Source organism: Anomalospiza imberbis, chromosome 12 (assembly GCF_031753505.1).
Source record: "Anomalospiza imberbis isolate Cuckoo-Finch-1a 21T00152 chromosome 12, ASM3175350v1, whole genome shotgun sequence".
Classification (NCBI taxonomy): domain Eukaryota; kingdom Metazoa; phylum Chordata; class Aves; order Passeriformes; family Viduidae; genus Anomalospiza; species Anomalospiza imberbis.
Window position 1 is genome coordinate 2,452,028 of NC_089692.1, and position 14,006 is coordinate 2,466,033.

A 14,006-nucleotide genomic window follows, 5' to 3' on the forward strand; every position below is an offset into this window, starting at 1 on the left:
ATCTGCAGCACACACCCAATTGCCTGGCAGGCTCCCCCCTCGCTGCAGGGCTGCCACGCCGGTGTGGCAGCGCCCCTGCGCCGTGCCCAGAACCTGCCCCTCGGAGCATCCCCAGCGTGCAGGGAAAAGACTTGTTCCTGCCTCTTCAGGCGCTTTGCTTAGAAGCCAGTGTCTGGGTGAAGTTGCCAGCAGCTGCTGAAATGCAAGAGCTCTGTGCTGCAGCTCGTGCAGGCACGTTCCGCAGCGCTGGATGTGCCTCTGCAGCTCCCAGCTGGGACTGCCAGTGCCACCCCAAGCAGGGCACCGCACAGCTGCTCTGGGGGGACGGTGGTGCCTTACAGAGGCTGACGTGTGCCACTGTGCCCTTCACTGTGCGGGGCGAGGAGGGACGGGGCGCTGCACAGCTGCTGGGCGGGCGAGCGGCACGGCGTGACAGTGGCAGTGGCACGGAGGGACCTGGGGACACCTGAGGGAGATGAACGCGACTGCAGGGGCGCAGGAGGGCAGCAGCACGGGGCTGACAGGAGCCTGTGCCAGCCTGTGCCGTCCAGAGAGACAACCCTGCTGCAGATGGGGATCGTGCTGGCACACCACCAACGCCCACTGCTCAGGAGCACATCTGGCCTTCACCCCACTTAACCTGCCTTGAGCAGAGGCCTTGTTTAATCACTGATTTACACCCTAACTGCCAGCACGGGGTAAGTGACAAAATTTGCTAATTGGACGTTGTCTTCAGGCAATAACCTCAATAATACACAGATTTGATGGAAGATTAGCAAATAAATTATTTTAAGACTGACACTTGAATACATGAGCAAGATATATGAGATGTTCTCAGCTCTGCTAAATCCAGAGAATTGTATATCCTAAAGATATCCATATTAAGAATTTCCCTCCTCCCTCCCAAGAAGTGCAGAGTGGGGGCCAGTACAGAGCCCTTCACGCAAAGGATGGTGTGGGAAATCTGTCCAGTAGATCTCAGGAAGGGTGTCTGAGCTGTGAAAGCACTGCATCCAGCTGTACAGGGTCAGTAATCGTGTTCCAGCAGGGAAAACAGAGGGGTCCTCAAACTTGGAGCAGAGAATTCCCCTGAACTCAGTCCGGGCTGGTGTGGCTGCGGAGGAGGGGGGAGAAGCAGATCTCAGGTGTCAGTGCTGAGCTCCAACAACCCAAGAGATGGAGGTGCTGGAGGAAAAGGCAGGTGAATTAAACCCCAAAGATACCCAGAGAGTAGCTGGAATCAGATCACTTGGTAGGAGAGCTTGTCTAAGGGGGGAGCAGAAGAATGACAACGTGTTTGACAAGAAACATTCAGAGAAGACACAAGCTTTAGGGGACTCCTTTGTAAATCATCAAAAAAGTCCATGGGTTTAGAGGCAAGTGAGGCAGGGATATGCCTGGAAAACTACTGTCTTGCAGAGAGGTCATTAGTTCCTGATCCAAATAATAAAACCTGTGCTGGTTTTCCTTGGAGGGCACAGGCTCCAGAGATGGGGTGGCAGAGCCCAGTGCCCAAGAGCTGAGATCAGAGGGGCACTGTGCTGCACTGCCTCAGCTGCCCTGGGCCATTTCCATTTATCATGTGGTTATCTCCATTGTAATGTTATGTTTTCTTATTCCACTGAGTTAATTAAGAGCAATTTTCTGTTAGGATTGATTTCTGTTAAGTTTGATTGTTCTTAAGTTTATTCAGGGTCAGGTCTAATTCTTATTCATTTTAAGATTTTATGTTTTATTCCATTTTTAAGATCATTTTTTTTATTCTGTGTCAGTAATGTTATCTTTAAGTTTTCTTAAGCATATTTTGGTTATATATATATATATAATATACACTCTATATGTGTACATGTACTTAAACAAGTATATCCTTGATGTTTAAATATGCTTATCTAAGGTCAATTTAAAGAAAGTTTAAATAAAGTTTAAATTTAAACAAATGATGCGGCCCATAAAATAAATAAATCAATAAATGATAAATTTACTGGAGAAACTAAAAAGGGTGTGAAAAGTGTATTATGGTGTCACACTAAGACACGAAATAACTCACACACGGATGCTAGATGCAAAAGAGGGAAGAACTAAAAGAGAGGATTTTATTTTCTGACTCTACTGTATATAGAATAATAAAAGTGACAGTGGATTGGAGGGTGAAATTGTCACCTCTCCAACCACACTGGTTAAAGTAACAGTCTATCAATTCTCTCCTCCCACAAAGAAGAGTGCAAAATAATCATTATTTACATGAACAGTGTGAGAAAATTCAGTATAAATATGTCAACATCAGAAAGCATAGAAAACTTTTAAAAGAACTTTAAAACTCTCCAAAGAACACAGCAACATGATGGCTTTAGGAGCTCCCTCCTGCTGGGGGGAAGGCTGGGAGCAGAGCTCCCAAACCCCCAGGGGAGGCTCTCTGGGCTCTGGGCACCCACACGGCTCCCACCTGGACAGCGGCACTGCCATGGAAATCATTCCTGCTCCCCTTTGTCATAAGTAATGTCACTGAAAGCTTCAGCTTTACAGCACATGGAAGTATCCTAAACAGAGCCTTGTACACTAACTATCCAAGAATGGAAGGCAAATATATTTACCTCGTACAGCAGCACAGCTCAGAGAGAGCTCAGAGCAATTCTCTGAGATAAAAACACTATTCAGGACTGTGAAAAGGACAGGCTTCTGACAAAAAAAAAATCTTCTGCTTTCTAAAAAAAATTCAAAGTGGTATCAAAAAAAATCAAGAAATCAAGAAGCTGGGGCTTGCTGTGGTCTACAGGGATTTGGAGGTTCTACTTCTTTTCTGCTTGAAGTCAGTGAGATGTCTGCCAGAGTTCAGTGGGAATAAGACTGGGGGATCTGGCAATGCCTTTGGGTATTCCTGACTGCACATAAGGACTTCTGGTGCAGGTTTGTTTTCTAAATGTAAAAACTGTCTCACTCCATTGCATAAATACAATTTGCAACTCACTTTGTAGATGTGCTAGAGGTTTTGCAGCCTTTACAATCTGTCATACAAATCCACATTTAAGTGTCAATGTGTGAAGGGGCTGCTTTAGAGGTCCTCTGGGTGAAGACAGGAATGAAATTTCCAGAGCAAATGCTACAAAGATTAATAATTTCTCTACTTAGCCAATTATTATAGAAAAAAAGATGCTGATGGTAAGAGTTGGTAGAATTCAACAGTTTTTTGGTTTCTTTGTTTTTGTTTTTTTTTTTAACCTGCAATTCAGAACTACAAGAACTGGGAGTTTAAGTAGGAGAATTTGCTGAAAACAAACTACTGAAATTGAGCCTCAGATCCAGGCAGACAACATCAACCTCCTTGTACCTTCAAAGCTTATCAACTTTAATGACAATTTTGGGTATGCATGGAAAGTGGTCACAAGTAGGCAGAGGACGTGAGAATAATAATATTATTTGTGAGGTAATTTCTGAGACCACCATCATTACGCTGTTGTTGATCACAGTTTCCTTTTATGTTTCTCATTTCCCTTGCCTTTCACCCTCTGAAAGGCCAGCTTTTTTTCTTGTGTGTGGTTTAATTCAAAAAGCCAGCTGGAAAGGTGTGCAAGAGTAGTGGGTGAGTCTGAGTGGTCCAGAAACCACCTTTGACAGCGGCTGTTTAACCCTCTTCTCCTTTGTCACACCAGTTGTGCCTGCTCAAGTTTTCTCCTCTTAAGAGAATTTATGTGGGCCATAAAAATTTACGGGAAAGAGGACATCTACCCCCTTTAATGCCTAATCTGGAACCTTTACTTATGCAAATTTCATCAATGGACAAATGCTCTGATCACAGCAGCTGCACTAATACAAACAACATCAAAGACTTGGTCAAAGTTGTGTGAAAAATGCATATTTTATGATCGGCTTTTCGCAAATACTAAATTGAATACTATATGTATTATGTTATATTGATTAGAAGTGTTGTATTAACATTTTAATAGTATGGTAAATGTAGTTTTGTAGTTAAAATAGAACCTGTGTATGTGGGTTTTTTTTACTAGCTCAAGCAAGAGATGAGATGATGAAGAAACTCTTCACACAGAGATGACAATGATGGGGGCCCATAAAGAATTACTGCCTCCTTATCGGAAAAGACAAACATTCTTCCACCTTCTCTTCGTCTTTATGGAACCACCAGGATTAAAGGGAAGAAGTTGACAAAAACCAGAAAAGTTCTTAATTTGCAAGGAATTTATGCATCATGTATGAGATATATGAATATGCAACAGGCTATTGCTTTTAAAGGTTATTCCTTTGTTCACAAGGCATGCTTATCGGGCTAAAGTGCCCGAGAGCATCCGGACGTCCGTAATTCTTTGCTTTTTATTGTCTTGTAATTGTCCCAACTCTAAATTTTCATTACTCTAATTGTATTACTATTTTTATAACCATTTTATTATTATTAAACTTTTAAAATTTTAAAAACCAAGTGATTGGCGTTTATAACAGTTGCTCTGAAACAACTCTGGGATCTCTGAAATGCAAGACTTGGCCTCTGGCTTCACACTAACAGCCATTCAGTAACCTGAGCGAGATTTCCTGACTACGGTCCTTCTCCTCCTTTTCCTCCCCGAAGCAGAGCCAAGCACACACCTGAGGTGGCCCAGGCGGGCAGAGCAGAGCCAGCCACTGCCGTGTCACCTGTGTCACCCCGGAGGGTGACTGCAGCACAGGCATGCCAGGAACTGCTCACACCTACACGTGCTCCTGCCGGAGCGCCTCCCTCTCACTCAAGTCAACATGAACGGAGTTTGCTCAGGACCTCCCCAAAACACTGAGGAAGTTCAAACACGACTTGGTGATTTATTTTCTCCATCAGCAGGTGATGTTTCTGTGCGTGCACACCTGTTTATACACATGCTCACAGTCCACGTGTCCTTAAAAACCCAAGTACAGTATATGCTAAAAAGCCTACAAGCTAGAAGCTCTCTGGGATCTGGGAGCACAGAGAAAGCCACAGAAATTGTAAAACAAATAAAAAGGAAGTTCATTCTCACAGTTTTCAATTTCAGTGAGCACAAACTATTTTATGTGACTGCAGCTAAGATTTAACAAAGCATTTCAGCACATGCTTTTATCTTTTGCTGAAATACAATCTACAAATGTGTGTGATTTCTTGGATTTGAAGCCTTTAAACTCACGCTCACACCAAGAGTTTAACAGGCTGTCCAAAATAACCCAGACAGCTCTGACGTGGATCAGCGTGGCCGCGCCTCTCCACGCTGCTGGCAGGAGCCAGCAGTGCCCTGGCATTATTTCCAGCTATTTTGCTCAGAAGAGCTGTCTCTCTCCTCCTTGCCCTGTGAAGAGACCCGGGAATCCTCTCCCAGCCCCAGCACTGCAAAGCCAGTCTGTGCCATGTGGAAAATCCACAGCAGGGCAGGGAAGCAGCACCAGGAGCTCCAGCCATCCTCATGGAATATCTGCAGTATTTTGCCTCGACCAGGAATGCCAGTGGGCCAGTGAGGGACTCAGTGATGGGCTTACAACTAAGTCTACTAAGCAGCACCGCAGAAAAAATAACAATATTTAAAAAAATAAAAAAAGAATATAATAAATAAGGTACAGCCTTCATCCAGTTTCATAATGTATCAAGCAATATGTCCTACTTGGGCTGCTGGTGAAGGTTTATCTTTTACTACAAAAATAATGTCACCTCTAGGTTTCATCCTGGAAGCTCTCACTTCAGTCAGAACTGAAGTTTGAGCAGCTGAAAAAGTATTCAAGCCTTATAAGATAACATAGCAATATAAACGAAAGACAGTACACAGCAGGCAGCATGTAAGCTCTGGTTAGTTTTGGACTTTCAAAATCTGAAGAAATATGCTTTTATTATTTATCAAGCAGAAAAAAGAAAATTTTGCTTCAGTACTCCATTCTCTTGAAATAAAATCTGTGAATTTATGTATATTCTCCCAAAGCTTCCAAACCTGAAGCTTTTATTAAGTAAGTTTGATGTGGGGCATATTTTAAAAATAGCAGCAATATTTTAAAATGTGGAAACAGATGTGTCACTCTATTACAACTGCTGAATCTTCACTGTAATTTTTAATACTATGAAGCATTTGTATGCTTCTCCATTATAAATTTCTCTTCACTAAACAGATTTCTTCTCTATGATTAAAGTAGTACCACAAAGACATTATTAAACAGACACTGTCCAAAAAAATCATACTGTTTTGGTCCGACCATAAAATATAGGTACTTTAATAATTGGGCTTTTTTCCATAGAGAATTTCAGCAGCACCGTTTCCTTGGAATGAAATCCCAGCCATATGCTTTATGATATTAGAGGCATTTCAAGGTGTCTCCATAAATGTCATTTATTGCTTGGGAAACTGCCAAATCTGCAAAACCCCTTAGTTCTTTTTTTTTTTCTTTTAAAAGAAAAATCTTCAGATGAAACTAGCACTTTACACTGGTTGTCATACCAAAAAAGAAAAACAAAAGTCTATCTTATGGAATACTGGCCATGCAAATAGCAAAACCTCTGGCAAAAAAATCTGGGCTTTGGCTTGCTTTGGAGGCAAGGGTGCCCTGGGCACCCTGGCCCCGCACAGACACACTGCCCTGCACTCACACACTCAGCCCCGGCTCTCACCCTCTGCACCCCGAGCAGCCTCAGTGACAAAAAGCTGCACTGCTTTAGTGGCCATGGCTGTAAATCACAATCAGGCTGCTCTCAAGGTCCGGCTGCCACCAAGGGGCTTTCACCCCTCCCAGAGCAGTGCCCTGCACGATCCCCCACCCTCCGTGGTGCCCAGACCCCTGCAGGACTGGCAGCCAGGCAGACAACAGACACTCCATGTCACACACAGATATAATCTCATGCCACTTCTATTCCTAACTACGCGTATCTGGAGTCTATCCTGAGATAATTCTGGCCAGATCTACATGAATCTTGCCAGCCATGTCACCAACCTGTCCAGCACAAGGCAGTACTTTCAGACGCACAGGAATTTCATCCAGCCTGTACCTGCAGCAGCCAGAGCGGGTCAGCCAGGCACTGCCCAGAGGAACTGACTGCTGAGGCACACAGCTACCAGGGAGGTCAGGATTCTGGCTGGCCAACAGAAGCATCCCCAAGTCCCACAGTAGCAGAACCATTCTTTCTCCTTGAGGAAGAAAAAAACCGATTTCCCCCCCACAAAACTGAAAGAAACGAGTTTCCTGGTATAGCTGGAGATAATCTAGGGCAGCACACCAACAGGTGCTTCAAACATATCAGCAGAGCTCAGAAGATGTTGAGAGAGAAAATTAATAGACTCTCTAAATAATATATAAATTGTACAGGCCTTTTTTTCTGCAGAACCCGGTGAAGTTACTGTATAAATCAGGAACTGAATTATTCATAAGCGGTGAATATGTAATAAATCGTACTTCGCACTGAAATATTCCTCACAGGTACCCGCAGTGAGCACAGGCAGCGAGCCTGCCAACACCAAGGTCTCACCTGGAGTCTGGGTACTTGGTCAGGGTGGCCAGGCTGCTGGTGTACATGTGTCCTCCTACATCGATGTGCACGGGAGCGTTGGACTTGGTGAGTTGAGCTGGGAGAGGAATTCCTTGAGCAGCCAGAGGAGAAACCGGGGAGCGTGTCAGAGACAGACGGGACATGCTTCTTCCCTCCTGCAGCGGGGAGGCGAAAAGAACAGTTTCTCTTAAATGCAGCAGTGTGTTACCTTTCTTTCCAGTGTGATCACAGATCTAATCAGATCGTTTTTGCATCTGCCTGATCACATATTCAGCTAACAAATTATTGCCACCACTGTAATTAAGTGTATTTGCATCATTTTCTTCTAAGTACCAGAGGGGAAGAGAAAGATGCTTATTAGCAATAAGAAATCAAGAAAAAAATTTTCAAGGTGTCAGCCTCAAGGGGCATAAAACAAACTGCAAAATTCTAATTAAAGGTCGTGGGCTTATGTGTTAGATGTGAAATATCCCCTGACAAACGAATAACCAATTGGTGAATTGGGATTCAGGGGGTTTTTGCAAGTTTGTCTCAATAACAAGACACCTCTAAATTAGTGACTTCCTCAGTACCTAAGGCATTTAGTTTATACATGTAGTAAATTTCACTTCAAACTAAGATCAATTTTCTGGCTTATTTTCAATAATTGTGAAATAAATGGATAATTTTCAGTTAAACCTTAATATTAGACCTAAACAACTACTAAGCTTTCAAACTGAAAGCAATTAATAGCTGGAAGCAGTGAAAACAGAAAGATAAGTAAACTGACCCATGCTTTTAGGACAAGAAAGTACTGAATAATCCAGCACGTGAAATCATAAATTCCACAATCCACCCAATGTCTCCTGCCCTAAAAATATTGGAAAATTAGTGAAATTACTGAACTGAATTAAAAAAAAAAAATTTCAGCAAAACCAAAGCTAAAAATACTGAAATGCCTTAAAAATGAACAGGACAACCAAGCAAAAGAAAATTCCTCAATTCTCTTCTTAAGAAAAGCACAGCTTATTCTCCATGAAACGTTTCTCAAAGCTGATTTCAGTTCAATCGGTGCAGACGGCACACAGGTCAAACAGAAAAAAAGCCCTTCTAGAAAACTTTAAGAAAATGTACATCCATTCTCCCCCTTATGGGGAAAGGAACACATGCAAAACATTATAGTTGAAGACATTTCTGAATATAATCTAATTTTTCTGGTATTTTGTAATTCAAGCATGCTACCAAGCACCCAGGCTCTTCCTTGCATCTGACAAGCACTTTACATGCAGCATTGCAAAGTGAATTTCTATTTCTCCCACATTACTTTGACAATGTTTCTTAGAAATCTAAAGCTGGTCTTGCCTTTCTCTTAGCAGTATTTTGCACAAGATACCCGACAACACCACTTGATGAACATAAATCAGCAACATTCCTTGTAAAATAATTTCCAAGCTATAGAGAAAAGGACTGAAAAATCTTAACAAATCTGAACAGCTTCACAAAGTCATCACAACATCTCCATTTACTGTATTTCATCTTGGTTAGCTCCTAAGGATTTCTTGCAGCTACAGCACAGAATACATCACCCCATTATGAATCCACATCCTTGTCTCTTCAGAGGCTGGATGGACATCTGCACTGAGCACGAAGCAAATGCCAACTCTGTCCTAGGACTTCTGTGTCAGCCGATGCGAAATTGGGCATTAACATTTTCACTACAGCACCACCTTCAAGGAAAGTGACTGAATCCTTTCATGACTGAAGATGTTGCTTTCTTGTTTCCCACAAGAGCTTGTTGTGGCCAACCTTCAGTAAATATGTCATATAGCATAAATAAAACACCTAACTTTCAAAAACAACTTAGTATGTAAGTACCTGCAGTATTTTAGCAACATGTTTAGTGATCTGTCTGCCAACACAGACAAAGGTGGCTGGTTTTTTTCCTTACCAAAGAGCACTGTAAACTCATGTTCAGTCTCTACTCCTTCACTTAAAAGAAAGGGTCAGAAGATCCAGGCTGAATGTCAACCCTGTCTTTGTTCAGACCCCAACCACCTTCACTAATGATAAAGGTACAGACCTTGCACGGTACAGGGCCGCCTTAGAAATAAATCTCAGGCAGTTTCACGAAACAAGAGTCTAATTAGGGCTCATCTGCACCCCTTGTTACAATTTCCAAATGAAATCAAAGGACTTCCAGTCCTCTGTAAATGTGCCTTACATTTAACCATTTGTCTTGAAATACAGACATCAATTTTAAAATATGCACAGATAGCTAAAGATCAAGTGATATGAATCTATTTGTGCATATTTAAACACTGCTGCTATCTTAGGATTTTGTTTAATGTTAGTATACCAGTAAATTCCTTGATCTGTAAAGACTGAGATTCTCAGTGAGGCCATACTCACACAGTAGATATTTAATTTATACTATTCACTGGAGGGACCTTTTGAACAATCCTCTGCTTTTGGCATTTCTCAGCTAGAGCATGTGTTGAAAAAACACTTAATTATAGAAAATCACTGGAAAGCTAAAATAGTTCTCAAACTTTTATGGCTTTTCTTACTTATTGAGGGTGCCACTGGCTTTTGAGGGGAGAGGAGGAGAAGGGGAACTCAAACACTGGCTGGAGAGGATTCATATTAAAAAATGAATCCTAGATTTTTATCAAAATTGTGGAATTCAATCATTTTTCTATGAGCAAATTATCAAGAGGCACGACTGCTAAGCACTACTGCTCCAAAAAAAATACCCCCTGTTTCTTAAGGTACCATAACCCTATTTCTAATGACTCCTTCCTCTTCTTAATGTAACACACAGCAAAAATTCATCACACTGAGTAATGTACTTATTTTATGCACAAAGCAAAATCCTAAATGTATTTATCCAGTGGAAGTCTTTATGCACATATTTTCTAATATGGATGAGAAAATTAAAACCTTAAGGGTAAATATCACAGAAACACTAACAAACTTCATTTATTAAACCATGTAAAATAATCCTTGCTCTTTAGTTGCCTACAACAGGATACAGCATCCCAACTAGTGACACAGGCAATAACCCTGCTCTAATAAGTAACACAGGAACCTGCTGAAGGCAAAATCAATAGAGCCTGATTCCCAAATTATGTGAATATTTAGTTTTTCAAACATTACACACCAAGATCTTTCAGAGCCAGCTTATCTTTTTCTGCCTTCCTAAGCTAACTGCTTGTAAAAACTATTTGCCCATGCAAAGTGAAATAATCACAATGCCATGCTCATTTACACACAAAATGATTTTGTGTCCCATTGTGCTCACAGTTGTTCAGCTCTCTAGGGGTGATTAAACTAGCTATGCTGCTACAGCTTGAGATGATTTCACTGAATCGTTTCTCCATGAAGTTGCTTCTTTGCTAAGCTGTTATTTTAACCATAAAAGGTAAACAGAAGGCAGTTGTAAGAGCTCCATTCAGCTCCGTGCCCAGGGCTATAACCCTAGGGCAGAGAATGCTGAAAGACTGCAGAATTTTCCAGGGTGTTGCCTTTCTTGCTCTAAAGCCTTCAGGAATACTGTTCATTTAATACACACTCTAGATGATACATTTCAGATCCTACTAAAAGAAAGACTTCAAAAGTGTAAGAAGTTTTGGGCGGATGAAGCTTTCCCACCTCTGCACATAGCTTGGGGCCATGGTAACCAATACTGCTGTTGATGTTGGGAAAATACAGGAGAAATAAACTGCACAGAGCAGAGCAGACAGATAGGGACAAGGGAGGTGAAAGGTTGCAGGAAAGAAACAGGCAGCAGTCTGGAAGGGGGAACGAAAAAAAAAGGAAAATAATAAAAAAGGAGGCGGCTCTGAAGGAGGGACAAAGTTAAATCAAGGAGCAGGCACTTAAAAGACTACAGATGGGAAGCAAGACTAATTAAGGATGTAAAAGCGCTTTGTTTCTAAAGTTTATTGTTGCCAGGATAAAAATTAATTGAAACTAATGCTGTTATTCACTCGTGCAGTTTAATTCCTTCATGCACATTTAAGACGTGACATGAAAACGGCAGGTTTACGGACCTGCCATGGAGCTGCTCTCCCGGGGAGCCGGGCTGGGGGCGGGCCGGGCCGCAGCAGCCGGGCCCGGCTGCACCCCGGGCACCGGGCTGCTGGAGCCTGGGGGAAGCGGCTCTTCCTCCCCAGGGACCTTCATTTCTGTACCAGCAGACCCACCAGGGGTAAACCCACCCACTGCATCCCCCCGACCGCCCCATGCTCGGCACTGCGGGCCACAAGTTGCCCCGGCAGTGCCGTGACTCCGGGGCAGCGTCCGCGTCCCCGGCGCTGCCGGAGGCGCACAGCCACAGACTGGGCAATTACCTTTGTCTGTCTACACGGGCACGGCGACCGCTCGGGTCTGCCTCCAGAGCCACTCCGGGACTACTTGCTACGCCGTGCTCCCAGCCCAAAGACAAAGCGGGGCGGGGGGGCTACAAACCTTGGGCTCGGTGGCTCCAAAATTCAAAGTCCATAAACATTTGCACACACCTCCACGCTGCTTTACTGAACACTGCACCCAGGCACAGAGGAGATCGTGCCCGAAACTTTTGCGGGGGGGGGGGGAGGGGAGCAAAGGGGGAACTCCCTCTGGAGCTCTGGTTGCCTCCCCCACCCCAAAAAATTGAAAAAAAAAGGAAATAAAGAAAAAAAAAGGAAAGGCTTTCTCCTTCCTCCCCCTCTCCACCCCCCCCGCATCCCGCCTCTCTCTGGCAGACTCCAGTCTATTTAGTGCAAGTTTCACGTCACCCAAATGCTTTTCCCTACTGATGGTCAGGGAAATCACCAGCGAGCAACGCACCCGGTCACTCAACTTCTGCCTTTTTCTTTTGAACACACTGTATGCCCGAAGGTAAAATTCAACCAAAAAAAAAAAAAAGAAAAAGAAGGCACAACATGGCGTCCTTTACTTATTCCCACATAACAAGAAAGATGTCTTAGATGAATGCAAGAAAAAAAAAGTCAAGCCCGAATCCCCGATCCTGCACATTTTCCGCGCAGCCAATGGTGGTGAGCATTAGCCAGGGTAATGTATTAATTTTGCAGAAGTGTGCCACATCGCATGCAGGAGCAGGAATGCAAACTATAGCCTAGAGTGGTTTGAAGTCTACCCCAAACGAAGCCTTCCACTCTCACTGGCGCCAGAGTTTCATTCACAGCCCGCCCGTGTTTTCCATACGCGGCGCTCCCCATTGTCGCCCGCCTTCCCTTTGTGCCGAGCCGCCCCGCCGCCAGCCCCCGCGCCCCGGCCCGCGCACCCCCGCGCTCCCGCCCGCCCGGGCCCGCGGCTCCGCGCGTACCATGCGAAAGCGCGGAGCGAGCCGCGCTGCCTCCGCCGCGCTGGGGCTCGGCCGTCTTCAGAGCCGGGGCCGGGGGGGCACTGGGAGCGCGGGCACCCCGGGCCGCGGGGCTCCGCCGGCGCTGCCCATGCTGGAGCGGAGCAAAACAAAACATACACACGCACGCACACACACAGACACACACACACACACACGCGCGGCGCTACCAAAGCGGGGCGGCTGCAAACGGGTCCTGTAGCTTTAAAAAAACACCCCTCCGCCGCTGCTCCCCGGAGCCGGCAGCCGAGGAGTGAGTTTGAAGAGGCACTTTCAAAAAAAAAAAAAAAAAAAAAAAAAAAAAAAAAAAAAAAAAAAAAAAAGAGGGGGGGTTAAAAAAAAAAGAAAAGGAGCGCGAGCAGGCGCGAACCGCGCGGTGCGGCGCGATGCGAGGCGCGGCGCGCACGGCGCGCTCCGGCCCCGCACGGGCGGGCGCACGGACAGCTGCGGGAGCCGCTGCCGAGGTCCTTACCTTGAGCACAGAAGAGATCTGCGAGCCCCCCTTTGGCTTTGGGCTCTGCCGGGGCTGTGTGTGGATGGGCTCAGCTTTTTGCTTTTATTACTATCTTTGCTCCGCAGATCCTGCTGTGATTATTTTTTTTAGAGCTTCTCTGTCTCCTCTCTCTTCCCCTGTTTTTGCTGCTTCTTTTTCTATTTATTTTGTGCCTGTATGTGTATGTGTGTGTGAGAGAGGGGGGGAAAAAGCCTTTAAATGAAACAGCCGAGGCTGTTATGAGAAGAAAGGCAATAATCCCGTCTCTAAATAACAGAGGGAAGGGAGAAGAGGAGGAAAAAAAGCGAATTCTTGCTCAGGGCTTTGCAAACGCCTGCAGGGCAGAGGATTAGGCTACAATTAGCTCAGCCCTTTGCTCTCGCCCTAGCTAATTTTGCGATGAAAATTGGATATTTTTCCCTCCTTTTGGTGAAGGTCTGCAGATTTACTCCCCCATCCCCCACCCCCCCCCCCCAAGAATAAAATAAAATACAGCCCTTGAAAATGAAATAAGGCTGGGAAGGCGGCCGGCTCCCCAGCCCGCGCCCCCGGCGCCGCCGCCCGCAGAGCCCCTCGGCGCGGCGCGGCCGGGGCGGGAGCCCTGCGCTGCCCCGCGGAGTCCCGCGCAGCCCGGCCCGACCCGGCCCTGCCGGGGGATAACGGTTCGGTGTTGGGGAGGATCAGGCCACTGTCAC

General features: G+C 44.9%; 1 protein-coding gene across 3 annotated transcripts in view; it reads right to left on the reverse strand.

Annotated features, from left to right (window-relative positions):
- KCTD15 (potassium channel tetramerization domain containing 15) overlaps nucleotides 1-13,784 on the reverse strand; it is a 47,819-nt gene extending 34,035 nt beyond the window's left edge. Inside the window, exons 1-2 of one of the 3 annotated variants that reach the window (XM_068202483.1) lie at nucleotides 13,291-13,784; nucleotides 7,454-7,629 (exon numbers count right to left, since the gene is read on the reverse strand). In XM_068202483.1, coding sequence (XP_068058584.1) covers nucleotides 7,454-7,617 — 164 coding nt within the window. In that variant the 5' untranslated portion in view covers nucleotides 7,618-7,629; nucleotides 13,291-13,784. Of the gene's footprint in view, nucleotides 1-7,453; nucleotides 7,630-12,782; nucleotides 13,097-13,290 lie in introns of those variants that run through there. The other 2 variants (XM_068202482.1, XM_068202484.1) reach the window with 2 other exon arrangements.
- Between the last annotated feature and the right edge of the window lie 222 nt (nucleotides 13,785-14,006).